Source organism: Harpia harpyja, chromosome 14 (assembly GCF_026419915.1).
Source record: "Harpia harpyja isolate bHarHar1 chromosome 14, bHarHar1 primary haplotype, whole genome shotgun sequence".
Taxonomy (NCBI): domain Eukaryota; kingdom Metazoa; phylum Chordata; class Aves; order Accipitriformes; family Accipitridae; genus Harpia; species Harpia harpyja.
In genome coordinates this window covers 24,035,569-24,063,426 of record NC_068953.1, presented here as the reverse complement: position 1 = coordinate 24,063,426, position 27,858 = coordinate 24,035,569, and the positions used below count along the sequence as shown (strand labels likewise).

At 54.3% G+C, this 27,858-nt stretch overlaps 1 protein-coding gene across 3 annotated transcripts in view; it reads left to right on the top strand.

Annotated features, from left to right (window-relative positions):
* Nucleotides 1-304: 304 nt before the first annotated feature.
* Nucleotides 305-27,858, top strand: part of NTRK3 (neurotrophic receptor tyrosine kinase 3) — a 229,099-nt gene continuing 201,545 nt past the window's right edge. The window contains exon 1 of one of the 3 annotated variants that reach the window (XM_052807890.1): nucleotides 305-1,046. In XM_052807890.1, the coding sequence (XP_052663850.1) occupies nucleotides 799-1,046 (248 nt within the window). In that variant the 5' untranslated portion in view covers nucleotides 305-798. The remainder of the gene's footprint in view (nucleotides 1,047-27,858) is intronic. The other 2 variants (XM_052807891.1, XM_052807892.1) reach the window with 2 other exon arrangements.

Here is a 27,858-nt window from a genome sequence, read left to right as displayed (position 1 = left end):
GTCCTCCTAAAGACGAAAGAGCCTGAGAAAGCAGGAGCCGAGCCAGAGCCCCTCTCCTCTCCCCCCAGCACAAATTTAACCCCAGCTGCAACTTTTCCTTTGCTGGCGGGGCTGAGCTGGGGCTCCAGCAGTGCTGGGGTGGGTTTTTCCCCTCTCTCCCTCCCCTCCCCTAGATTGATTTTAGCGGAGAGGGGGGTGGGGAATCCTTTTTATTGCAGAGCCCGGCTCGCTTTGCAAGCCTTCCTCCTCCTCCTCCTCCTTCTTCTCCTCCTCCTCCTCCCCTGCTTTTTTGTGCCCGCTGCAGCAGGGCTGGCCAGGCCGGGGGAGGGAAGCGATGGGAAGGGGAGGTCGCCCCCTCCTCTCCCTCTCTGTGTTTTTTTTGCAGGTGTGTCAATTTTAATTCTGCCCAGTAGGTGGGACTTGGTGACTTTCGCACCGTTTTTGTTATTTATTTATTTCCCCGGCTGCCTCCCCAGCCTCCCGTTGCAATCCTCCGGAGCGGCTGGCGGGGAGCGGCGGGCGGCGGGCGCAGGGCGGCCGGGCCAGCATGCATCCCCGCCCGCTGCCGCTGCCGCTACCGTAGCGGGAATTACAGCCTCTCCGAGCCAGCTGCCAGCATGATTTCATCTGCTGGAGGATTTTTGCATCTGATCGCTTGAGGTTTTGTTGGTTTTTTTTTGGTTTTTTGTTTTTTTTTTTTCCTCCCTCTGTCTTTGTTTCCTTCCCCCTTTCCCCCCCTTCCCCTCCCTCCATCCCCCCTTTCCTCCTCCTCCTCTTTTTTAGAAGCAGCAATCGGAGATGGATGTCTCTCTTTGCCCTACCAAGTGCACTTTCTGGAGGGTATTTTTGCTCTGGAGCATTTGGGGAGACTATCTGCTTTCGGTGCTGGCTTGCCCTGCTAATTGTCTTTGCAGCAAGACAGACATCAATTGCAAGAAACCGGATGATGGGAACCTCTTCCCTCTCTTGGAAGGGCAGGATTCAGGCAGCAGCAATGGCAACACGAGCATCAATATCACGGACATCTCAAGGAACATCACTTCCATGTAAGTGGGGGTGTCCCCGTCCCCCCCGTCCCCCCCCCGCGGGTTCTCCCGGCGGCAGGGTGCGGGCTGGGCTGCCGGTGCAGGGCTCAGGTGCCCTCGGCATTGCTGCGCTGCCTGGCAGAGCTCAGCCCGGCTTCCCGTGCAGAGGACGCAGATCCGGCTTTCCCCCTTACCCCATCCTCCCCCCCCCCCCCAAAAAAAAAAAAAAAAAAAAGCCCAGCAACAGTTTGGCCGAGGCTTAAGAAGAATAAAGTAAATGAGATCTGATTCCTTAGCAGGAGAGAGAGCAGCAGGCAAAGATGCTAAAGCTGCTGCTTCCTTTAAGTGTTTGCTTCTGCAAGGGGAGGGGGGACGCCACAGCCACACGCAGCCACATATTTACCCAAATTGGGCAAGAAAAGCAAGTTCTGAGCTGCTTGTTCTTTTTCGAGACTTTGGATCCGATTAGAATGTCATTTCTTTTCATCCCCACAACAGAAAATGCTCCCTTCCCTGCCCTGGCTGAGTGTATCTGGGGATCTGCGGTTTCGCCTTTTTAAGGGGAGGAAGAAAAAAACAGGACAGCGAGATGTCCCTTAAGTAGCTTATTTAACTTGCATTGTTATAATTTTGCAACTTGCCGTGGTGCTGCGATAGGGTTTGTGTGTTCTCGTCTCGGGGTGGTGGCAGTGGGGAGAAGCATCGGAGCAGGGAGATATTTTTAGTTGAGCACTTTGCGTTTGTTTTGCATGCTTGTTTATCTGGAAAATCAACTTGAAGTTGCATTATCCTTGTTTGGAGAGGCAGTTAGCAAAGCCCATGTTAATCTCATCAGCATGGAGTCGAGAAAGGAATATATTTCCTTCTCCTGAATCCATCATGCTGTGTGTGTGCGGAAAAAAAAAAAAATTCCTCATCTCTTCCAATCTCCGCTCTTTATTTTCCAGTACATTTTTGGGTGAGATGAACTCTGAGCCATTTCATTATTCTAATGCTAATTGAAATGTGAGCATTTAGGGAAATGTAGCCCCCAGAGCAAGTTGGCAGTGGGAGTTGAGCAGGGAAGAGGTGGAATCCTTTATTCTGGCAGTTAAATGCAGCAAGGTTTGAAATGAGTAATGGAGGGTTATTTATTTATTTTTTTTCACCTCGATGGCACAGTTGCAGGAGGGAGCAGGCTTTGCCCGGTCTCTTCCTGAGGCTGTTTTATTTGGTCACAGTGCAATTGCAGCAGAGCCATGGAGTAATTGCAGTGCCTGTTTCGCAGCTCTGCTCGTCACCTTTGCTGGGTAAAGATGACAGGAGCTGCTTTCCCTGCTTGCTTACAGGTTCACGCCATGCCCAAGCAGGTTTTCAGCAGCTACCACTGACCCTGAACCCCCAGCCCTGCCTTCACCTTGCCAGTAAACCTCTGCAAACCCAGCAGGAATGGGGAAAGTAAATGGGGAAACTAATGCAATGCTCCCATTCCAATTGCCCAATATTTATCCTGCATTGTGGTGCTGGAGTGTTTTCTCTGTGATGCCAGAGGGACGTGGGTGATGCTGGGGAAGTCAGAGAAACTCGTGTTTTTTTCCTGGGCTTGCTGTTTGTTGTGGTTTGGTTTTAACCCTTTGGGGAGCGGGGAGCAGCAGGAAAGGCTGCGAAGGGTTTGGAAGCCACCAGTGTGAGTGAGTGTGCGTTGTCAGATGCACACATACATCTGAACTGCTGTGAGAGGTAGTATTACGTGAGTCCTTTGTGCCCAGAAAATGTCTTTACTGCTTTGAAATTGAAAAATGCTGATAAGCAGTCTGTAAAAAGGAGAGGGGCAAAAAAAAAAAAAAGAAAACCGGACAACTCCAGAAACAGAGATGTTGGGTATTTTTTTGGAAAGAAGCTTCTCTTAAGTTGGGGAAGGAGAAGAAGGTGCCAGTCTTGCTGGAATTTGTATGCATCTCTGCTCCACACTGAGCAAAACATGTTCCCTCACCCCCTGCATCACTGCCGGCCCCATGCCTGCCTCCTTGGGCTTGAGGGGGCTGAGGCACAGGACTAGGGTGAACCCCAAAATGCTGTGAGGGGCTGAGACTGAGCATGAGTGAAAACTTTCCCCAGGGGTCTGTGCTTACTGGGAAGACACCAGTGGTTCACAGGGGATGTTTATGGGAGCAGAGGGATGGTTTGGGTAGTGAGGCCACTTCCTACCAAAGGAGTCACTGCTGGGAGCCAGGGTTGAACCCATGTTTGTGCTCTTGTGGGGGAGGTATCAGGTCCTGCACCCTTCCAGATTGATGTCAGGCCTCTCCTTGCCATCCTCCATATCATGCGTGCTGGGGCGAGGGGTGCATCGAAGCCCAGCCTGGTCATCGCTGAATCACTCCCGGCATGCGAGTCTGATTCAGCTGGGCACTGAATGGCACTTCCCCCTGCTTGCCATGCTCACCGGGGCTTGGCTTCATTAGGCAGCTTGCCTCGTTTGTGGGCAGCGAATGGGGGTGCCCCCTTCTCCCACCGGGCTGGGGGGTGAATAGGGGAGGCTTAATCCTGTCCCTGTGGCTGGGGGATGTGATGCTCCAGCCTGGTCCTTCCTGCAGGCCCTGGGGAAGGTGGTGGTCTCTGCTCTGTCCTGCTGTTGGTGAAAAGGCAGATGGGATGTGGGGTCCTGAAACCATGCTGGGGGCAAGCAGGGCCTTATTCATGTCTGAAAGATGAGCTCAGCGTTGCAATCTTGCAATCAAGAGCTTGGGTGGTGCTGACGAAAGCCTGCCAGGGCCCATTAGGAGGGCTGGAGAAAGCAAGCAGTGTGAGCTGCCATGGAGGGCTCGTCCATCTTGCCACCCTGGGCCAGGGCAGAGGTCCCTCCATGCCAGCCCACCCCACCCAGGCAGGCCTCCCCAGCACTGGGGGCCAAGCCAACAGGAGCTTTGTGTTATTTTGCATCTCAGTGGCTGATGAGACCCCCTGAGGCAAGGATGACAGAAGAAGGACAGGAGGCACATTCAGCCTGTAGCGCTGCCTATGGAGGCTGGCATGGCAGGCCAGCCCTGAGGGTGCCTCCAGACTGGTACTCCATCATCGAGCCTCCAGTTGCACCCCTCGAATGAATGGCCTTTGCTCTGATTGCTGCTGCTTCTGGTTTCCCACCCATCCTCCTTTTGGTGAGAGTGGAGCAGCTGCAGTCAGGGCTGGGTGGCTCCTGCCCTGACTGGGCTGGGGGGAACAGTGGCATACAACCTTTGTGCAAACCCAGGAGGTGCCAGGTTAATGGTGAAGCAGGGGAAGGGCAGGAGGTTCCTGCCCTGAGACGGAGGAGGAGGTTGGGTTGGCTGATGTCCCTCTGCCCTTTCTCAGCCAGCTCAGAAACGTATCCAATTTCGGATTGTATCCCTGGGGACGTGGCTCTGCACACAGAGATCCCTGCAAGAGCTGCCAAGGGTCCTGGCTAGCCATGGGGCCAGCTTGGACCCCAGCTGAGATGCTCCAGTTTGGAGTTGTGCTGCTGGACTTCCCCCTCCCGATTCAGGAAGAGGATGACCATGGGGCTGGGGTATGTTCATGCCATCACTTTTCCTTGTGTAGCTTGGTGGCCTTTGCTGTGTCCCCAGCCAGGTATGACTTGTGGAGATGCTCAAGCTTCCCCTAAACCAGCCTCACCCCTGCAGCATGGGGCTCTATCTATTGCAAGACCTCCCTAAAAAGACCAGATGCACAGGGAGAACTTTGGTCCTGGGGCTCCTGCGGCACAAAACCCCTTCTGCCCCTGTGTACCGAGCAGCTGAGCTGTTTGCCACTCTGGGTTCCCATCCATGGCACCGTGGTGGTCTGGCTGGTGCATGGGGCGGCTAGGCTCGCCTGTGCTGCCGCGTGTCGGGGTGATGGTGGGCGCCATGTGCCAGGGGTGGGCCGGGGAGTTACCCTTCTGGCAGCGTGGGCAGCGCCTGTGTGTGCCGGCACGGTGCGTGGGGAAGGACGGACGGAGGAGTTTGCCATCTGGGCCTCCCTACTTCTCAGCTGTTGCTATGGCACTGCAGAGATGCTGCCAGGCAGGTGGTGGTGGCCTGTGTTTGTCACCCCTGGGCTCCCTCGATGTAGGGAGATGTCCCTGGTATATAAAGCCTTGCTCCCTTACCCAGCCTCACCAGGGGAGAAGGGGGGGTTTTCTATGGTAAAATACCATTGATGGGTGGGTTTGCAGGGTTCATCTGTGCAGCTCGTAGCTGCCATCAACAAGGTGAGATGAATTCAGAGCAACTCAAAAGGAGATGGGTCGTTGCAGAGCACTGTGGGCTGCAGGATTTTGGGATCCCACTTGCAGGGCCAAGGGGAAGCCCCTTGCCACCCGCCATGGACAAGAGCAGCCCCATCCTTTCCTACTGGGCTGTCCCACCAGCCCACGGCAGCATCCGCTCCATCCCGTGGGCCTGGCTGAGGGTGGGAGAGCTGCATCAGAGCTGGGTACGGTGGGGGGTAAGCGGCAGCACAGCCCCCACTTGCTGCGCGGGAGCTGGGAGCATGTGGCGTGGGGGAGAGCGAGGGGGTGCTCAGAGCGGCAGCACCCCTTCGCTGCTGGCACGGGGAGAGCTGAGGCACCAGTGATGCCCACATGCACCTGCATCTGGGAAGGAGGGCAGAAAGAAAGGGCAGGCATCTTCCTGGAAGGGCTGGGGGGAGCAGAACTTGCTTTGGTGGCCCAAACAACCAGGAAAGGGACTCCTGTGATGCTCAATTTGGTGACTGCTTCGGACAACAGGGCACAAACTTTTCCCCTCTCTGTGAATCAGCCACAGCGTGCCCAGTGTGCCTCGTGTGCTGCTGCTCTCCAGAGATGAAGGTGTCTGCATTCGCAAAGCCTCCCATCTCATCGTTCCTCCCATCTTCTGGTCCCGGAGGCTTTGGCTGCTGCAGAGACCATTCAAAAAGTCCGTAATTCAATCCAGCTTTGTTTTGCAGGGCTCTTGTTTATGCAGAGCAGCTGTCCTGAAGCATGTTAGGATGGGGGAGTGGGTGCAGCACAAGGCTGTGAGGACAGAAGAGAGTGCAGAGATGTTTGGGACAAGGAGGTGGGCTGAGATATGGTCTTGATGCTCTAGAGTTGCTTTAAGCTAGGAGCACTGGTCCTGACTGTCCTCGTATCATCCCTCTCGCATCAGGGGATTGGGTCCATGGTGGGTGTGCCCTGTGCACCAAAGTAGCTAAACTTGCACCAGGGGTGCCCAGGGCTGGGTACATCCCATGGGCTGGCTGCTGGTTCCTTGCTGTGCCCTTACAGCCTTTCTCCCTGCTGACCAGTCCTGGAGGGAGGCAGATTCCTGGCACAGGTGATGTCTGGGACCTCCAGTACTTTTTCAGTGCTCCCTGCTATGTGTGGGGGCAAAGCAGAAGGATCTGGGGTAGACGGGCTATAAAAGGTGATTTTTTGGAGGAGTCAGCCATCAGGGTCAGGTCTCGGCTTGGCTTTCCCAGCAGTGGCCGAGCTAATGCTGAGCAGAGGACATCAGGGACCCAAGGGTTACAGCCCCGCTTTGTCTGGGACACAGGATTCCAGCTGGGTTGAGTCACCTACCTTTTCATGCCAGGGTCTGCTGATGTTTCTGCCCCCCTTGTGCCTGATCCCACTGGGGTCCCCAAGTGCTCCCCAGCCATATCTGCATTGCCTGGCTCTGCTGGTAGCCCACACCAGGTATTTCTCCAGGGAGGAGACAATTTTGGTGCTTGCCAGGACTTCCCAGGCTTTTTTTGAGCTGAACATAGGGCCTGAGCTGCTGCCTGGACAGGAGGAGCTGGTGACCCAGATCGTTTCAGAAGGCATGTGACATCTCCCCAGTGCTCATCTCCTGCAGGGTTTGGTGAGGTCTAAGTAATCTCTGCCTGCCAGCTTGTCTTCCTGGGCTTGGAGAGGTGAGATGGGGATGCTTTGGGTCTAGGACAGGTGTTTCATGGGGGGAAGAAGCAGAGATGGAGGGGAAGAGACTGAGGAAGGACCCGCCTTGCCCTTGGAGGCTCAGAGGTTTGTTGCCTCTGGGTAGGGACTTTTGTAGAGCTCAGTTAGGGAAAGCTCTGCAGGTCTGCTCTGCCCCATCAGCTCACCCCTGTGGGGGTGACACTTTCACGTGCTTTGCCATGAGGCTGCTCGTAATCTCCCAAAGGCCTGTGACCACCCAGGCATCCAGCAATGCTGGGCTCTTTCAGTGAACCCCAAAACAGGTCATGGGATGTCCCATGGGATCACTCTTGGGGATTCCTGCAGGTAGGTCATACTCAGCGATGCTGCCCAGTGCTACCCTGGCACACTGGCTTGACCTGCTTGATGCAGTGCCCATGCTAGGTGTTGCCCATGATTTTATGGTTGGATTTGGTGCATCCCACTCAAGGGGGGCTGCAGTCAAGCAGGGAGTGAACCAACCCCTGAGTCTGCCAGGCTTCCGAAAGTGAGTGTTAATAATTGCTTCTAACTCGGTGTATTATTTACCGGGCACTGTGCAATAGCAGTAATTTTGAACTTTGGGTTTCCTGCAGCAGGGGTTTCGGCAGGTTGTGTAGGTGCTTTCTAAGCAGGTGTGTTTGACAGCAGCCTGCGGGCTCTGGTGTCCCTCAAATTCTCTGTGCATCAAGGGGTGCACAGCAAAACCCCTGCTGAGGCGGTGCTGCGGGGTGAGTTTCTTGTTCAGAGGCTGCAGTTCATGTATGGTGGTTGGATATTGCAGGCACCTTGTGTGTCACATGAAGAGATGGGGAGCAGCAGCCCCGATTGCTCCACACGATGCTCCGGGTCCCGGAGGACTGTGAGCAGGGCACGATGACCACGGCTGCACTGGTCTGGTCCCCATGTTCATCTCCCAGTGTCGTGAGACTGTTCGGACAGAGGCTATTTGTGCGGGACCGCTTGTGCGTGAGCAGCTCCGTGGATGTATCCTAACCCCCAGCCCCAACCGAACCTCTGCCCTGTGCCCCCCACCGGGGCAGCCGGAGCCCGACTCAGCCCCGGGTGCCCTCTCCCCGGCTCAGCCCGGCTCATCCTCTCCTCTCTTCCCCCCGTTGGAGAGTGGCTGTGCCGCTAGAGGGCAAGCGGCAGCGGCAGACAGCGCGGCTCCGGGCTGCGCCGGCACCGGCGGGGACGCAGCCTCACGCCGGCCGGGGCCGGGGGCTGCTGGGGCTGAGGGTCAAGTCTCCGCTTACTTGCTGTCACGCTGATGGATGCTGCGTGGGAGGAGAGCCTTTGCTCTGGGGTGCCCGTGTTGCTGTGTACCCCTCTTGGGCTTCCACCTGCTCCCTAGCTCAGCATCCCAGGCCCTGGGGTGGGCACCCAGGCCGGTCAGACGGTCCCCTGGAATCCGGGTTGGTTGCTGGGTCGTGGCTTTGTCCTCCGTGCTGCTGCGGGAGGATGCGGTCTGTGCACCCCCGTGGACCGACAGCTCTTGCGCCGGTGCTGTGAGCCATACAGCCCCGGCCCATCTGTGAATTGAGGGCATTTGTGGCTTTTTGGAAGGTGTTGACCCAAGCAGAGCAGGTGCTGTGGGGAGGTGTTTCTGGGCTGTTTGAAGTGCTGGGCAAGAGGTGCCTGATCGGGGCAGTGCGCTGTCACCTGCATCCAGCTTGTGGCTGCGCGTGATCTGCAAGGAAGGCCCTTACAGCTCTGCCCATTTTACTGATGGGCAAGCTGAGGCATGGAGTAGTGGTGCAACTGGCCTGCAAGCAGCAGAGCGGGGATGGAGACTCTTCAGCCCGGCACTGTCCAGGGTTTAAGGAGAGGCCAAGTGTGGAGGGCGGGTGGGGGTGGGATAAACAAGGCTGTTCTATTGGTCCTGTTGTATCTAGCATCCATGAGAGATGTCCCCAGAGAAATCCTGGAGGTAGAGGCAAGAGGGCACAGGCTGAGAGCTGTCTCTGGAGGCCTCCAGGGTAGGTGCAATGCTCTTTGCCCCTCTGATTAACCCTTTGCTGCAGGGGCTGGATGGAGTTTGGAGGGCTAAAGAGGCCACATGTCCTTCCCCAAGGGGGGAATGCTGAGAAGAGCCTGGTGTGAGATAGGGCAAGGATGAGTGGTGGTAGGAAGCTGGCCTTGACCCTGTAGCATCCTCCATGTGCAACTCTTGGGGGGTATCTCATCCTCCCTGGCAGCTGGGCCAAAGATGGGCTGGTTATTTCCCTGGTTATTGCCATGCGCTGCCAGCGTGGTGGAAGGGCTGTGACACCCAGTGGTCCCACAACGCAACAGCAAATGGGTGATGGACGTGGGTTAGAGCTGTGATATTGCTCAGGGCCTGGGCTTCACTTCATTTGAAGAAAAGGAGATTAAAATCTCTCTGGACTCCCCTTGGAAGGCTGCACTGGAGTCAGTGCCCAACTAGCAGGGCTCCTTCACCAGCCCTGCTGCATGTGCCCTTGTGCATCTCCATCTTCCATCTACCACCCTGTTTCCAGACCCCATGGGGCTTGGGGTCCTGCCCTGTCCCCCTCTGTGTGAGACCCGACCTCTGCTTGCCTGGAAGAGGAGCACCAGGAAAATATGTGCTGTATTTTTAGCTTGTTTTCATGTGTTGTAGCAGTTGGGGAGCCAAAGGAGAAGCCAGAACCATGTGTGCAGCCAGCTTTTCTCCAGCTGCCACCCAACGCTCCAGTGTAGGAGATAATGGAGCCTGTTAGTGACTGTCCCCATCCTGTACCCCCCTCCAGCATGTGCCATCACCCCCACCTTCCCCTTCTCCCAGCTTCAGTCTGCATAAATGGAAAGGAAAACTGCTTTTTCAATTAAAAACAAAAGTCCCAGCAGTGGAGCCCAGAGGTCAGGAAGGATTCTCAGGGGAGTGTGATGGTGTGATAGCACAGATGGGTGGCTTGGGGTGCTTCTCCTTGACCTCAGTGCCTGTTGCAGTGACAACTTAATGGCCTCGGGATCCCAGGGCTCCAGGGAAGGATGCAGGGAGATGCCAAGCCCAGGTGCTATTCCCCATGCAGCCCCTTCCCTGCAGCCCTCATACAGCTCTGTTCTATGCTCAGTTGTGCTGGGGAGGGCACAGGGCACTGGTGCCTTTGCTGTCTGTCCTGCGCTGTCCCTGGGGGACTAAGTGGGTAGGAGCAGATGTGAGCGTGGTGAAGTCCCCATCCTGCTGGATTGTGCAAGGCTGTCCCTTAACTAGCTCTCCCCAGGCGGCTCCCACTAGGAAATGTTAATGTGGAAATGCTCAAACATGCTGTGAATCTGAGTGCTGCTGAGGACCCTGCATGCTCAGGGTTTTGCCAGGATAAATTAGGAACACGAGTGCTCAGCTGAGCCGCAGCGATGCCAGGCTCTAACTCCTGGCCCTGCTGGGACATGAAGCCACATGGGGGAGAGGCTGGGTGCCTCCAGCTGCTGACCTTCCTTCTGCTCCTGGAGCAGCTCTGGCCTCATCCCCCATCCCATGCTCTCCATGGAAATGCTGTGCAGTGACCTGGGCTGGGAACCAGGACTCCTGGCTCTCTGGTCTGTGATGCATCTATGCAAATGCTCCCTTGGGCTGCCTGCTCTTGTCCTGGACCACAACCCTCCTCCTGCCTGCTTCTAACCTGAGCAGGCAAGACCGGCTTGGGCGTCCCTCACGTCCATCCTGGTACAGATGGGATTGCCTCTGGGGAGCTCTGTGACTTGTATGGCTGGAAAGATTTCTCTTGTCCTGCAAACCTCTTGCATCCAGGATGTGGCTGGGTGCTCCTGGGGCAACGATGTGGGTCCTGGTTTTGGCTGTCTCCTGTCTTGCCTGTGCTCTCAAGGCCAAAATATATCCAAGGGAAAGTAAGCTGAAAGCCATCGAGTGACTTGGTAGCTGTTGCTGAGCAGCCTGGGGAGCAAGCAAAGTTCAGTGGGACACAGGGTCAAGGATGCTGCGTGTTCCCAGCTCCCCAGACTGCTTAGAGCATCCCCGCCCTCCTGGGGTTCTCCCTTTGCCAGTTCAGAGAAGCTGAGTGTTACTGGCGACTGTTTCCTAGTTTGAGCCTCACATGGGCTCTGGACACATCTGCACTGCCAGCCATCTGATGGGCTGTCCCAGGCTCTGCAGTGGGGAGGGCAGAGTAACACAGAGCACGCTCAGTGTCAGAGAAGCAGCCTGGTGCTCCCTTGGCAAGTGCTGTGACCCTCATTTCAGGTTAGGGCAGATGCTGATGCTGGAGGGCGTCCTTAAGAGTATCAGAGCAAAGCCTGAGCTCGAGGAGTGCATGCAGGGCACTGATCTGGTGCAGGGATGCTGGCTGGGCAGGGAGGGAGCCTCTACATCAGGGAGCTCTGCAGGGCCTGGCACCCTGGGGGTTAATGGTAAGGTGCATGGTACAGCTGGAGCGGATTTGGGAGAGTCAGAGCCTAATGAGGTTGAAGAGGTATCAGGTGGGAGAGCTGAGGTGTAGGTATTGGGGGATGTTTGGATTTGTGGGTGAGGTAGGCAGGCAGTTGCAGTGCTCCTTGCAAGATGCTGCAGTAGCGGTTTTGGGAAGAGAAGCTGAAGCTGGGATGCTCTCAGGTATGAAGCTGTGTGGGTTGCCTGCCCTGGCTCTGGGCAGGGGGGCAGCCGGGAGGTGGGATGTGGGTGTCTGTAGCTGGTCCCCAGAGCAGCCCTGGCTGCCTGCTTGGTGGTGGGCTTCGGTGACGTGTTGGTGCCTGTCTTTGTGTCCCTCCAGAGCTTTGTGGATTGATCCCCTGGCCCTTGGGAGCACAAGCCCTCGGCTCCTCGGTTGCAGCTGAGATCCCATCTTGGGGCCAAGAGGCACCATTTTGGGCAACACTGCCTGGAAATCCTCTGTGCCTTGCTCTGCCTGTGCTCTCCTTCAGGTCTTAATGGCTGAAGTCTCTAATGCCCCCAGCCTGAGCTGTGCCTGGTGTTGCTTTGTGTTGTAGATAAGCTCTCCCTTCTAGGAGGGATAGAGGTGGGATCCTCAGGCTTTGCCCCAGGCTTGTCCCCGGCTCCAGGCAGGCTGCCCAGCACCCAGCATGCTCTGGGCTGCCCTGGCCCTTGGGAAAGTATCCCTGCCTTCCAAAAGGCACGGGCAACACAGATTTATTTATTCAGAGACTTAATTAGCATCTTTAAATATTAAATAGTAAACAAACAGCATCTAGTGGGATCAACATTTACAAACAGGGATTTTTTTTTTTTTTCTTCCCCCTCCCTCTCTGGGATGTGCACTTGTTTTTTAAGTGTTTGGGGAGGAGCAGCTGTGTGGGTGAGGGACCGACCCACAGGGCTGGTGGTGAAGGAGGGGGAGAAGATGGAGTGAAGGGGCATGAACAGACAGGAGGGCTGGGAAAAAGGAGGCAGAGAAGCAGGGATGTGTGCACAGAGCATGGGTGTTGGGGAATTCCAGAGCCAAGTGCTGGATTTAGGTAATTCCCTGAGGATGTGCCATCCCCCTCCTGCCCAGGCAAGTGGAATGGGACAGGCAGGAGATGGAGGTTCCTGCCATGGCACAGCTAATTGCAATCAAAAGGTGGTGGTCCCTGCAAGGGGAGGTGGTTTGCAACTGATCTGCATCCTATTATCTCTGCAAATGGAGGCCTGCCTGGTAGCGGATTACACTGGGGGTTATTTATTGGCAAAGCACTGTACAGTTTTAATTTTTCCTTTTTGCTTATTCAGGCTTTAGCTCCAGAGGAAAATAGCCTGGGGTGGCTTTGAAATGGATTCTCTCTGCCCCATTAACTTATTCAGTGAGTTTAATGGGCCTTTTTTTCTCTGAGCCTTGAAGCCATCATTAAAAGGCAGAGATTTATAAAAGCAAAGATACTCCTGAGCTTTAGTCAAACTTTGGGGTAGGGGGATGGGGCCATGGTGTTGTCACTGCCTGTCGTTCGGGTCAGGATGTATGGGTTTTTGCTCAGGGATGTTGTGAGGGTTGGATGCTGCTATCGTGCCTCTCTGGAAGTTTTACACAGAGAAGAAAACCAGGTTTCTTGGGATGCTGCCCTGATGCTGCCCATGTTTCTCTGCTGCGGAGATGCTCCTGAGGAGCTGTGGGATCAGCTGGGCTGTGCTGGGACTGAGCCATTGCCTGCGAGTGACGGGATGTTATCTGGGCTCTTGTGCATTGGGATGTTGCCCAGTGTGACTTGTAACCCGTTTGCACTGCAAAGCTGCTGTCTCTCCAGGCTGAAAAAGAGAAACTTCTCTTGCTTTGTGTAGGCTGCTCACAACTTTATTTTCATCTCATTTATGCCACGTCAGGGCCAGGTAGCGCTCAATGCTTTCATGGGTGTCTGTGGTCAATGCTTGGAGCCCTTTCCCTCCCTCCCTCTGCTAGTGGCACCTGGTCATATTGCACCCCTGTGCTGAGCAACCCAATGCTGTGAGAAATTGGGTGTCCCCTGCAAGGATTGCACTTAATCATGTGGTCTCCTGGTATCTGGTGCAAAATAGGGTGTCTGGAGAACGAGACAGAGATGAAATGTCTGAGTGAACTCCCTCTTTCTTGGGCTCTTCTAGGACCAACCTCTCCACCTTTTGTGTTGCAAATCAGACCTGGTGTCTTTTTGGGGAGTAAATGCAGGAGCGTGTAAGGGTGTGGGTTGGGATGTCATCTAGGGGCACCCTCCTGCTGGCATGTTTGAATTTTTGGTCCCCAGGCCATGATGTGTTGCAAACATTGCTTCTGCATAGGCAGCCCTCGGCTTGTACCGTCAACAGGGAGCAGTGGCAGGGAAGGGCTGGGAGCAGCAGGGTTTCCTGGCTTGCTCCTGAACATTAAGTTGAGCTCGTCCTGGCACCTCCTGGGGTGGCAGAGGCCAGTGTGGTGCCTGTCACACTTCCCCGAGTGCCCCGTGCAACGCGGTATGCTCTGACGGGAGGATGTCGTGATGTGGTGGAGTGGCAACCAGAGTCTCGGTGCTGGGACAACTTTTCCTATATATTTCTTCACTTTTCTTACTCCATGTGCAAACCTTGAGGGTAATCCCAGGCGATGTGAGCAGGCCAGGCGTAACCCATGTGCCTCCATGCCCAGCCTGGCACCTGCCAGCTCAGGGATGCTGCTAGTATGAGCCTGGGCTGGGAGGTTTGTGACAGCTGAAGACCCAAGCACGCTGCCACTCCTCGTGTTTGCGCCATGTGCTCAAGGTGTGCATCCCCCTCCAGCCCTGCTGCAGTTCAGGAGTGGGAGGAAGATGCAGTGGGAGAGGGAAAGGACCTGCATGCTCAAACTGATGTGCTCAGGGTTGTGTGTGTGGGGCTGACGCCAGACCCTGGCTCCTGCTGGGTGCCAGAAGCACCTGGAAAATGGGACTGGGTGATGTGACTCCTGTGCGTCTGTGCTCGTGGCCCCAGGGAGGGACAACAGACTGTGACCCCTGCCCACCCATTGCCAGCCTGGCAGCCCCATCCTGGCGGCAGTGAGGAGCCTTGGCAGTGGGAGAAACGCTGCCTCACTGCCAGCAGATGGGCTGGAACAGACCCTGGCGGGGAGGGCCTCCAGCTCCAGGAGGAGATGTCCAAGGGTTTGCTGTTTGTAGTAGCCTCCCTGGAGGGACTGACCAGTGAGCCTGGCCTTGGACTGCTGCCTTGGGGCAGTGGCAGGACAGGGATGTGCTGATATGACCCTGCGGGTGCTGTGGCCAAGCGGAAACCAGCTGCAGCGTGCAGCCACACTGGGACGGGGAGGTCCCTGATGCTGGGCTGTCTGTGACCTCCAGAGCAAGGGGGAGGCTCATTGCAAATCCCTCTGCTCCTGCACCCCTCCCTGGGTCGCAGCAGTCAGGGGAAGGAGACACTCATTTCCTAATAAACACCCATAAAGACTACTTCTCCCCTGCCCCTGTAAATCCTTGCCTTCTCGGTGCTACCTTCTGTGTAAATTGCTGCTGACCCTGTAAATCACCCTCTGCTTCTCTCTACCTCCCCTGAAACCAGCCCTTCCCTGTAAATCCTCTGTCCCCATCAGTTTTCTGCTGCCAACCCCCTTGCTCTGCCTGCGCTGTAAATCCTGAGCCCTGGTGAGGCTGAGGGGGATGTAGGGAGGAGGGAGGGTGCAGTGATAGGGTGATGAAGGGCAGCTGCCCTGGGATGGGTTAATCCCTCCCGACAGCTCCCCTGGGACTCACTAGCCCGTGGGAGCTGGTGGAGGATGTTCTGCCCGGCTGCCTGCAGGGAAGGTCATCCTTGTGCTGGAAGCAGGACAGGGCTGGGCTGTCGTCTTCAGCCCCTGGGCTGCAGGCAGCTGGGTGCAAACTGGAGGCTGTTGGTGGAGCCTGTGCCTGACTGCAGTCATCCCAGCCCTCAGGAGGGCTCCTGGAGAGGGCTGCTCTCCCAGGACATGTTTCTGAGATGTAAAAATAGCCAGAGTAAAGAGAAAATCTCCATTTATCCCTCGAGTACTTGCGTCATGCCGTAGCCTAGCTTCGCTGTGCCCCTATCTGAGCTCCCTTCAGTGAGCACTGAAGGAATTGCAGGCAGCAGAGGTTCCTTCTGGTAATGGAGAACCATCGCCTGAGTTTCTGCTGGATGCTGGTGCCCCGTTTCTGAGCCCTGAGTTGTTGGGATGACCATGCTGTGTTTTTTCCCCTTACAATGATGCTGGGACACCACGTAGGAGCTGAGGCAAGGGGTCTGGCAGAGACCTGACCCAAGGGAGGTATAGGAAGCCAAGCATGGGGGATCAGCTCAGTGCTGTGAGCTATGCTGTTTGTAACCCCAGCCTCACTGCTCAGCCTGGGCATGCTGGGCTGTGCCAGGGTGTGCAAGAGGAGGTGTTTGTGTCTTCATGGGAAAGGCTGTGGCTAGAGCTGATGGCTTGGCCTGTGTGAGTGACTCAGCCTTGATCTAGGCTGGTAGAGCTGCTGCTTTGCTGTGGCTGGACAGGGTGTCCGGAGGGTGTGCATGCACCTGGCACCCAGACAGGGTGTTATTTGGTGTGCAAAATACTGAGCCTTTCTATGTCCAAGGACTTAGTGAGCAGAAACTGATTATGCTCCAACACAGCTGCCTTCTTCCTCCTAACGAGCAGGAGCAAGCATTGCCCTGAAATGCGTGAGCAGCCCTGGCCCACTCCCATGGAGGTCAGTGGAGCACACAGCAGAAGATGTACAGTCAGAGCCAGAGTGGGGTCACCGGAGTGTTTTGGGAGGGTGCTGTCTGCAAAGCTGCTGCGTGCATGCAGGGTTTAAACACTTCTGCTTGGCTCCCTGTGGAGGAAAATGCTGCAGGAGATCCGGGTGCCTTGTGATGTGGCTTTCCAGGTGCCCCAAATCCCCAAGGTATGAGTGGGAAGTGGGGTGCCAGCCTAAGGCAGGGAAGTGCAGCCCTGCCTGACCTCTCTCTGCAAGCCCCAAGCCTGGATGAGCTCCTCAACTGCCCGAGCGGTTCAGGGTTTGATTTATAGATGTGCTGGCCCTGACACACCATGGACCATGCATGTCCTCTGGAAAAGCACCAGCTGGTGTCATTTGTGGCTCAACTCTCCCTGGTCGCCCGGAGGGCGGTTACCAGAAAACTTGCGAGAAAAGCGAGGCGATGCTCTGGGATGGCTAATTCGGGAATTAATATTAAACGCTCACACTGCTGGCGGTGCTCTGCAATGGACCTGGGCTTGACCCAGCTGGGTGTTTCCTTTAGACCTTTCTCCTGCTGCCAAACATACTTTTTTTTTTTTTTTGTTAGTTTTTCTTCTGTATCTTGTGTCTGAGGCCAGTTGTGTATTAACACTGGACTTATGATACTGCTGCGCTCTGGCTTTGGGAGGAGGATGGAGGAGGAGATGTATACCATGGCAGCACAGGGATGCTAACAGCAGTGAAGAAGGCAGGGGGCAGCGGAGGAGACCAGAGGCAGATTTTCGAAATCCATATAAATAGCAAAAATAAATTTCCAGCAAATGCTTCCAGTCCTGCAGTATTAAGAAAGTGAAGCACTAGAGGATAAGGAAAGCATGAGCAATAACAGCAGGGATTTAGGAAGAATAAATCTTGCCAGACAAACCTGATTGCTTTTTCTTTTTGATGGAATTGCAAAATTAGTGTCTGAGCAGAACGTGGAAATCCTAATATATTTGGATTTAGCAAAGCATTTGATATAGTGTCTCGCCAAATCTTACTCTTAAAATTAGTTCAGTTTGCCTTGGATATGATGCTGCCAAATGGACTGCAAACTGGCTTAGGGCCCTAAACAAATAACGATGGGCTGCTTTTGGGGAGAGGGGGAGCTGCAGGAGCAGAGCTATGAACTGGCTTTTCTTATTAAAAAAAAAAACCCCAAACAACAGAAACCCCCCAAAATAATAATAATAAAAAACCTCAGGAATGTGGCCTCAGTTTGAGGCACCTTATTACAGGAGTATTGACAAACTGGAGAGAGTTCAGAGGCAAGCAAGGGGAAAAAAAAAAAAAGCCATCAGAAGGGTCAAATTACCCTCAGAGGGAGGCTGGGGGCTGAGAAAGTCCCAGGGCTGGAGGCATTTCAGGGAGGAGCAGGTGGTGGCCCATGGGGCCAGGATGAATATTTGGGCTGTTGTTGGGACCTGGCAGCGAGCACCTCAGTGTCTTCGCCCCCGCGCAGTGGAGAATCGCTAAGCTCCCCATTTCACGGCCCTTTCCAGATATTATCGAATAAGCGGGGGAAAGTATTCACCGTGACTGTCAGAAAGAACATCTCTGACCGGGGGAGCTGGGCACGTTTCCTTGGGGAAAATGTTGAGTTGTGGAGCAAGTGTGAGGAGATGGCCCTGGGTGATTTGGGTCAGCAGATGGGGATTTTCCTGGGTTGTGGACTTGTGTGGGAAGCCAAGAGGTGATTATAGCCACCTTGAGGTGCTGCCTCCTGCAATATCTATTTGCACTCCGCAGGCTTTTATTTATTATCAGGGAAAAGGCTGGGAAACTGCTAGTGGCAGCTGGAGTGCAGATATGTCCCCAAGGGAGGATGGCTGAGTCCCTTCACGTTTAAAGGCTTGTGGAGAGGTGGTACCCCTTGGTCACCTTGCAGAGGTAGGACAGGATAGCTTGATGCCCCTCGCAGGATTTTATACGACAGGTTGAGCCCTGTCCATAGAAGTCAGGAAGTTCATCCATGCAGGTGTCTGTCTGTCTGGTACACTGAGCCTTTGGGGTCCTTCAGCACTTATCTGGGGCCTGGAAGAGATGCTGAGTGTGTGGAGGCTCTTGGCATAACTGTAGTGCTCCCATGAGGTGAGGAAACACGTATGTCCATCAGTGATGGCTATTTTGGATCAGTTGGCTGCTGCCAGGGCCATTGCCCACCACTCTCAGCAGGACGGGCTGGGTGAGCTGAGTCTTTCCATTTGCCTTTTAAAGCAAATCTGTCCCTTTTGATACAAATGCAAAGAAACATTCAGTATGGGAAAGGCAGCTTGCTAATGGGGATGTTGCTTTTCATAGGGAGCAGCTACCTTGCACCTGTGAGCCAGCGTGGTGGGGCAGGTGTTAGGTGGGCTGAACCAGAGTTAGGGAGAAAGCCACGGAGCGGAGCTGGGAAGGGCTACTAGAAGATGGGGTGGCCTTGCATTGATGTCCTGGTCTCCCTGGGGGAGCACAGGGTTTCTTCACCCCCTTCATGGTCCTTCAGGTGGTCCCCCCCCTGCTTTACATTGCTCCCTGCCCAAGGCTGAGCCTTCTGGGGGGTGGCGGGATGGGGCTGAACCAGGCAGGGTTCAGGAGGTATTTTTAGCTGTTCTAATTGTGGCAAATAAATGCCATTCTTGCTTGTTGGGATTGAGCTACGGCTAAATCACAACTAGTTCTAATGATGATAATTACCGGATTTCAATATTTATAGAAACGGGCGCTTCCTTCGTATTGGCGGCTGCCGCTGTGCTCTCACCTTCACAGATCGAAACCTTGGCTCATTATCACTGCAGCTATTTATTTACTTGCACATTTTTAACCCACAGATGGCAATGTATGAGAGATCTGAAATGACACGGGCCCGCTGGGTATGTTGTAGTCTTTGGGCAGAAGCTGCAGGATGAATAAGGAAGCATCTCCTAAGGACCTGCAGGTTGGATTCTTGCTTTTTGGGAACCCTTGAGAGATGTTTTCAGGTCTGCAAGCTTGCCTGTGTCTGCCAGGGCTTAGCCCCCAAAGGGTGGAGGTGGCTGTGCATTTTTTTGCATGTGTTAGCACGGTGGATTGCTGCCTCTGATTGCTGTGTGCACCAAAACATGCACACGCTGTAACTGGGACAGAGCTTAAAGGTGAGGCGACACAAACGGCTCGAGTCCTGTAATGCTGGACTTGGAGGAGCTTGTGGAAAGGGGTCTGGGAAGTTCCTGGCTGCAGCAGCAGCTTCTGGATGTCTTGATTTAGCAGCATCCCTCTCCAGCCTGGTACTGCAGAAGGGTGGGCTCCTTTTGGAGCATGTGGGTGCAGAGACATGTGTGCGGGTGGCACGTGTGCCCGTCCCCTAAGCCTGGGATAGGGGTGCAGACCCCCTGGGCTTTATCAAACCAGTCCTGTTGGGTTGATCCCAGCCTGTGGATCCTCACCGGCATTCAGACCTGTGCGCCCATCGGGTCTGAGACTCCCTCCTTGTGCAAGGTGTAGAAAAGATTCACTTATTCAATTTGTTATCTCTCCAGTGCCACATAAGCTGTATTGATAAATTAATCTTATATTGTTGTGACTAAACAGCCCTGCAATTTTTTACACTGTGCAGTCTAATCTGTCTTGACAGCTGTATCATTAGTTTATATTTGTTGTAATCTTATTCTCTGTGTTGGCTGTGGGGAGTTTTTATTTGAGGCACTGTGCTGCTATGCAGGCAATGGGTGCAGCCGGCAGCTCTCTGCCGGGCGTCTTGGGGTGCTGCGAGGTGCAGCTGGGGTGCACCCAGGCAGCCACCTGGGTGCCCTCTCCATGAACCAGCCCTGAAACTCTGCTCTGCTGCCTGCTAGCAGCATCTGCCCAGTAACTGCATCCCCAGCGCTGACCTGGCCTTGCCAAAGTATCCCTGCTGCTGAGGTTTTGATGGGGACCCCCAGGCTGGGGTAAAGAGAATGAAAAGGTGGATGTTGGGAGATTTGCGTCTTAAGGCATCCTGAAAGGTTTGCTGCATGATGAGGGATAAGTTGTTTTCTTGGTCTGTGCTTTAGTTTTCCGTGGTACAGGATAGTCCCTGCTCCATCACTGAGGTCACCTTTTGGTCACAGGGGATAAAGGGACTGTGGGAGCTTGGACTGCACAGCCTGTCACCCAGGCCTTTGGAATTGTTACGGAGATGTGCGCTGGCATAGTGTTGCAAGATGGAGGTGGCAGTGTCACGGGCGGCTGGCTGCTCCCCTGGCTCGAGCCTGGGTTTGCTGTCCCTGGTCCAAGTGGGGCCGATTCGGGCCTCTCTGTTGCTTTTGTAGAGAGTCCTTCTGCTTTGCAGGCAGCTTTGCATGCAACTTCTTCTGATAACAGCTCCCCAAAACTGTGGAGCAAAATGTTTTGGGCTCGTGCAAGGAGATTTCTGCCAGCAGGGAGCAAGAGAGACTGTGTGTTCCCCAGGCATGGGACAAAATGGTGGGGGTGGGAAGCATTTCAGCTGCTACTTTATGTTTTAGGTCTTGAACTCGTTAAATCTGGATGGACAAGGAGAGTTGTCAGAGCACAGGCTCCTGTTTGCAGCATCTCTGACCAAGCCTGGATGGCTCGGTAATGGCTCAAGCCTGTCCACCTCTCTCGAGTGCATCCTTTTGGGAAAGCATTCGGGATCTGGCAAGACTGAAGATGCGGATGGCTCCTGAGGCAGATGTGCCCCTTGCAGTTTGATGACTCAAATTGTTATTTAGCCCTTCAATTAGGGTTGTGCACCTGTAAGGACTGACAGGGTCCAGCAATGCTCCATGCTGCGCTCAGATCCACCCTAGCGCCAGTAACATGTCAGCCCAATGGACGTGCCATAGTGCCTCACAGTGCCGTGGTGGTGCTGCCCATATGCTTCCCCCTTCGCAGGCAGGACTGAGAGCAGAGGGTGGGATGTGCTGTGTGACAGACCCAGCGGCTTCGTGTAGGGCTGGTGGGGGAGGATGGTGAAGCTTGGTGAGATTTGCATGGTGCCATCAGCATTGAATGTAGGAAAATCCCTGCTCCAGGAGACAAATGCTTGTGGAAATGTCTGTAGCCTACTCATTGCCAAGTATGCAATGATGCTGTGAAAGGAGTTTTGTGCGTGGTGGTCCACAGTGAGTGGGCTGACAAGGGTTTGGTGTTGTGACTGTCCACCACACAGCTCAGAAGCTCGTTGCTGTGGCACCAGGTTGCATCAGGGTTAAACTGCCATTTGTGAAGTGATCTCAGGTTGGGGATGGCTGGGGACAGCCCTCGGTAGTGGCAGAGACCTGTGTTTGCATCCTGTAGTTGGGAGAGCCTCCTGCTGTCATTGCTAGGGGAGCTGCCATTTGTCATGGGCTGCAGCCGGTGACAAGGTGAGGGACACCAGCAGGTTCAATACAGCTACTCAGCATGGCCAGAGGCAGGAGGTGTCCATGCTTTTGGCAGGGGTGTCGCATCCTCCCTCTCTCCCAGCCGGGTGGGGTGATGGAGATGGGGTCCCTAGCACTTAACCTAAATCCAGGGTTAATGACAGATGCATTGCCTCTGCCAACATAGCAGTAGCACCTCTATGTGTACTGAGCACTGTTGGCCGGCTGTCCACTCCCATGGAGGAGATGCATTTCCTGCTCAGCTGGTCTCCAGTACCTGGGGATCTTGCTCCAAGCTCTAGTGGTAAAGGATGATCCTTTGCCTGCAAAGACCCCACCAGTGTTTTCAGCAAGAAATCAGCTTACGGTGTAAAATTTGAATGGTCTGCAGCCACAGCTCTCGGTGACTCAGTGGGTGAAGCAGATCCATTGAGGCACATAGCAATTGCCCAACACGCTGGTCTCTTTGCTGGATGGGAAAGATTCTTGCTCTGTTCTCCAACCGTCTTCACAACACTTGACAGTTGCTGTTCACACCCTGCTTCCTTATTAGCTTCATATCAGAGGTGGGAGTACGGAGAGGGTGGCAGAATCCTCCCTGGAGGGGTGCATTGAACTGGTGGCAGGGCCAGTGACAAAGCTCAGCTCTGCTCCTGCTACCCTTGTCTGTGGCCACCTCCTGCTTGCAGTGAGGGTATCCCTGGGGCAGATTGCAGCTTTTTGCTGTTTATAACCCTCTCATCCCTTAGCTGGTGTGAGGATGTCTCTATTTCTTTTTTTTTTCCTGGTTTATCCCTGGGTGAATTGCAGGTCCCTGCCCTTGACTCCCAGATGGGTCTTGCTTACCCATCGGTGCCAAGTGCTGCTTTAAGCTCAGGTATCCCCTGTGCAGCTTGGGATAATCTCCAGTGCTGTCAGTTCCTAGGCACTGGTGTCAACTGGGAGCCACAGGGAGTTTTGGCTGCTACTGCTACACTCTACCCATACTGATGAGACTATTTCCATAGCAACTACAGGATTTTTCAAAGGGGAGATAGGGGAAAGATGTGAAAAACCAAAAACAACCCAGCTGCAGCTGCTGATGCACCGGGTGATTTCCCAAGCTGGTGGCATTGCTGTGCTCATTGCCAGTGAGGCAATTCCAGTGGTGTTGGGGGCTGTGGGAGTCGGGGATGCCTTTCATCTGCCCCTGCTTTCCTGTATGGCCCAGAGTCCCGGGGGAAAGAAGGGCAGCTTCTGGCCTTGGAGCATCGCAGTGCCGCTTTGGCTCTGGGCTCTGCCCTCCCCTCCATCCTCATCCTGCTTCCTTCTCTGACTCCTGCTCTCACTGGGAGCCAGAGCAACAGCTAGAAGGACTGTAAATTATGCTTTTTGGGGCAGAAAGCTTTGGGAATGCAGTGATGGGCACAAGCCTGGCATGGTGACAGTGTCTGTCCCAGAGGCTGAATCCAAGCCTTGGCATTGCAGCAGGAGAGATCAGAGAGAGGCTTGACCCAGTGCTGTTGGGACTTGTCTGTGGTTTGATGGTGCCTTGGGTTTGGGGGGCCCAGTAGGGCTTTGGGCAGGTCTGCTGGCTGCCTGGCAAGCTCAAGGTAGCTCGGAGGCTGGTGGGCATCCCACAAGCTTGGTGCAAGGTTGGGGTGGGGAGGCTGTGGGCGAGGGCATATTGGTGGGTTGATACCAACTGTTGGGGTTGGTGACACCTGGTCCCAGCCCTCCTGCTGCAGAGGAGGAGGAGGGAGCATGAAGGCAGCCCTTCTCCATCCCATTGCAATATCCACAGAGGGAGAAGGAGCTGGCATGCAGGAGGGCTGTTGCCCACCAGCTGCTGTCCCCTGTAAGCCCCAGCCTGGCACGCGGCACGGGCTTTTGGGCCCCAGCTGCTGCAGGCTGCGACGGAGCCAGCCTGCTCCCCGGAGGGCAGCCTGGGGCTGGCGGCAGACAATGTCTGTATTCTTTGTGCAGAATGAGCTTCCCTTTGCTGATAACTCTCTGGGCTCATGTAGTTTGCTCTGAGGTTGGGCTGGTGCTGGGACCCTCCTGGCTCTCCAGCTGCCCAGGAGCACAAACAAAAGTTTGAGTGATTCTTTAAAAAAAAAAAAAAAAATTAAAAAAATCCAACAACAAGAACAAAATCTCCCTGGAAGGACTTTGTCCGATGATCTGCTTTCTGGCTTTGAAATTGCTCCCTGACCCTAAACAGCGCCAAAAAGACATGTGTCCCATTAAAAACACCTTCAACCCAAGTTGTGAAAGGGCAGGTGCTGTCGGAAGGTGCAGTCTGGCTTCCTCGCTCACTGCCTCTCTGCAATTACAACTGAGCAGGACCTCTGGATCCCTCAAATGATCCTGTGAGATTTTATACCTGTCAGTGTAATGCCAGCCTCTTGGAAAAGCTTCAGAAATAGGAGACTCATTTTCAGGAGCACCAAGCCATCAGGCTTGTCATCTCTATGCTCATGTCTCGTACGAGGGATGTGGCCTTGGTCTATGGAGAGGGGCATGCCACGGCCCGGCTGGGGACTGGATGTCATTGCTTCTCACCGTTGTGGCCTTAAACCTCTGTGCAAACCCCAAGCCCTGGTGATGAAGAACATCTTCAAATGGTGCGAGGAGAGCCTGCTAGCGGAGGGTGAGGATGTCAGCGCTGGGTTAATGAGTTGCCATGTGTTGGCCAAGCTGCAGTAACTCAGGTTGCGTGCTCCTGCCTCACTCCTGGTGTAAAGCAAAACGCGTTTGCTTAACAGCCAGTGCAGCTCAACAGCAGTGTGTTTGGATAGCGTGAGCTCAAGGGTTTCACTCCACCTTTGGCCTTGGCGAAGGAGGTGCCTGTGGGGAGCGAAGGGTTGTGGCTTGGTTGGGATGGCTGGTTTTGGAGTGCTGGCAAGCCCTGACTGTGAGTGCTGCTCTCTGTTGAGGTGCTGGGCGAGCAGAGGCTTCTCAGTAATTCACTTATGCCTTTATCTGGAGGAATGGCAGACTGAGCTGCAATAAGAGATAGAAATGGTCCCCAGATTTGCTATTTGTGTAGATAGATCAGCTCAAACACAACCACCTGTTTAGCAGCATCTCTGGCTGTCAGAGTGTCTTCTCCTATAACGTTTTTGCAAGGCATTTTTTTTTTTCATGTTTATATGAACAAAGTAGAGCACTGGGAGAGGAGCTTTTAAAGTGTCTGTTCCCTCCCTGCTCTCCTTTCTTCCCTTCCCTGCCTCCTCCTGCCTGTGTTGTGTTTATAGGCATGCTGGTTAGCTTTTCCTTTTTGGAGCCAGCTGACTTCCCACAAAATATCTGTTATCCTGGGAAGCCTAGAGCTCTGAGTCACCATGTCTTAATGTGTACATCCCTCTGTTCCTGAGTGATGCTTCTGCTCTTACACCTCTGCAATAAGAGCAAGCTGGTGTGTCCCCCTCGTAGCAAAAGCTTGGGTGGGGGGGAAGGGGGAAGGAAGGTTTTTTTCCTGGCTGGGGAGAAGGGGACTGAGCCCCTTCTCATGAGTGATGGAGGAGCCCCTCCATCGCTGCTGGGGAGGCTGAGCAGAGCTGGCTGTGATTTATTTGCAATGCAGATACAAGCCTGGGGGGGGTCATGGCAGTTGACTCAAAATAAACTCCATGGAGAGCTTGCCTGGTCCTTTGGCTTTATGGGGAGCAGCCGGCAGGCTGGGCAGGCGGATCTGCTGTGCCATGGAGGTTACGGGGACCTTGGCAAGTCTCCTTGCAGGTTGGAGCTGCTCTGCCCATGGCTGTCTGAAGAGGAGCGGCTGGGATCCTGGCCTGTGGCCAGCCCAGCTGGGCATTGCTGCCCGCTTGTTCAAGCTTCATAAACATCTGAGGAGCCAAAATGCTGGAGGATCAAAGTTCAGGCTCCTTGGGAGCCGTTTGGGAAAACAAATGCTTCGTGGGAGCGGGATCCAAGTCCAAGAAAGATTGGCTCTTCCCTCCCCTTGCTTGGGCAGCGGCTTTCCTGGTGTTCGGGGTGTGTGGGAAAGCTGGAAACGGGATGAGCCACGCTACGGGGGTGGTGGAGCTGTGGAGGAGGATAAAGTGGGATGGGGGACTGAGGAAGGGTGCTGGATTTGGCTGTTAAACAGCCATAACTGTGCAGAAGCAGAGGGACCTTTTGGCACCTGAGGTTTGCAGCTCCAAGCTCTGGTTTCTGTGCCACTTTTGGGATCCAGGCACGGGAGCAGTGGGAAGGATCTGCCCCAAAATGTGCAGCTACATTGAAACAGGATTTGAGATGAAGCTGATGTGGATGTAAAAAGCTCCTGAATTTAGACTCCCGTGGAGGCTGTGGTTTTAGAAAGTGTGCTTGCGGGTTTGCGTGGGTGGGTGGCAGTGGGCAAGGCCAGGAAAGGCAGCGGGTCTGGATTAAGGACCACAGCCCCCTTCAACCACTACGCTCGTGCAGCCCCATCCCTGGCTCTTGCGTCTGCTCTTGCTGGACTCTTGCTCCTGCCTCCTCATTCCCAGCACCGTATATCACAGTAACAGCCAGTTCGTGGGAGATTTTATTTTCTCCTTTTCCTCCTCCATCCATTTTGCTGTCTTCAAGCACAGCATGAAGTGCAATGTATGCATGTGGCTGGCAGCGCTCCCCTTTGGGTCCTAGCTGAGCTAATATGATTATCAGGACTTCATCTTGGCCATCACCAAGGCCCTGTGCCTTTTTGGGGGGCTCCTATCCACAACACACTCTTTGGCACTACTCTGTATCAAGAGTTGTTCCTGCCAAGCTAAACTCTAGTGATCCCATACCTTTAGTACATCTCCTTGTCTTGCTAATGTGTGTAGGCACTATGCTCTCCAGGAGAGAAACACAGCTGCCTTTGGAGCAGAGCTTGGCAGCTCTGTCTGCCTGTATTAATTTTTATATATATACACTTCAATTTCTGAAAAGCCCTGGACCTGTTCGGAAATGGGAGCGTGAGGGAATCTGACCTCCAGTTTGAAGTTGCAGGGAGGGTTTAATAAGGCAGAATATGATTACTGAAGCTGATTTTGACCAGGGTGCTTCTTCCTCTATAAAATGCCGTTTGATCTTTAAAGACCACAAAACGCTGCATACTGCTGGCTCTCACTGCGTATGAAATCCTATGGATAAAAGCATCCTTTCCTTTGGCATGGCAGGTGCCTGGGGAACTGACTAAAACTGGAAGCTCTTTTGGTCTCCTGTGCCCTGTAAAGCAAAGGGTGCTGCCTCACCTTGAGGTTTGTGCTTGGTGTAAAACTCCCAGGGGAATTGTTTTTTCTGCCATTGGATTGCCCTCTTGTCCCAGCCAGCTGCACAGCTGTTTCAGAGATGCAGTGTGATTAGACATGTGCAGGCTGATGTTAGCGGTCCTGAGCAGGAGCTTCTGCTCTGCATACCCCAGATCCATGTCTAACGGTGGGCAGCACCTCTCTGGGCACAGAGGACTGGCTTTGCAGGCTCTCCTGCCAGAGAGTAACAAAAAGAAATGCCTTTTTGGGGAAATATCATCATTTCTGAGTCTGCCACCCAGAGGAAAAGGGGAGTGAGCTACAGCTGATACTGCAGGCGAGGAGTGAGCTCTCACTCTTGCTGATGCTTCAGCCCAAGGCGGTTACATTTGTGTATTTATGTCCATGTCTGCAGGACTAAACTGCTCGTCCCAGCTCGTGCTCTCTCACTTCAGGTGGTGTTTGAGACTGTGTTGGGGGTCAGATAGCGATAGGCAATAGATAAGAAAGAGGTGGGGAGAGAGCCTGCAGCAGCTGGGAGAGGCCGAGGTGGTGGGCAGGGAGCTGGGGCTGAGCCAGGAGCCCAGCCTGTACGCAAAGGGGTTCAGGGTCACTGTCCCCCCATTCCTGCTTCCTGTGCAGGAAATGCTGCAGCCCTTGGGAGTTTCTTCCTGGAGCTTTTGCACTGTTGCTCATCTCCGGTAAAAGAGGTTTCTTCAGCACTGTGATGATTTTAGACACCTTGGTTCTTGCTCGGGACCCCAGGTCTGCTTTCTCCCAGCACTAGCTGAGTAATAGTGATGGGATATTAAGGAGGGTATTTGCTGTGATGGCAGTTGCACTGCTGCCCACAGCACTTCTTCAGCTCTGCCATCCCACTTGCACCTATTTCTTCCTTTCTGAAAGCGAGTGACTGGGCATAACTCTTCCTGCACTGAAGAAACCTTGGATGTAGTGTGCGATAATGGGAACATACTGCTTCCCATGTGCTGCAGCAATCTGTCCATGCTGGGTCCAGGCAGCCTGCTGTCCTCTAGTAATACTGACACATTGTCCCTGGAAGGGATGCTCTCTGCTCCATAAGTTACCAGCCAGAGCTGGTGCAGGATGTGGAGCCTGTCCCGGGGTGAGCTGGAGGCTTATGGATATCGTAGAAGGAAAAAGGGGGAATGCACAAACACAGGGCACAGTGCACCCTGTGCCTGAGATGGTCTTGTGTCCTTGGGGACAAAAGCAAAGGGTGAGCTCCTGCTCATGTTGGCACTGCTGTCTTT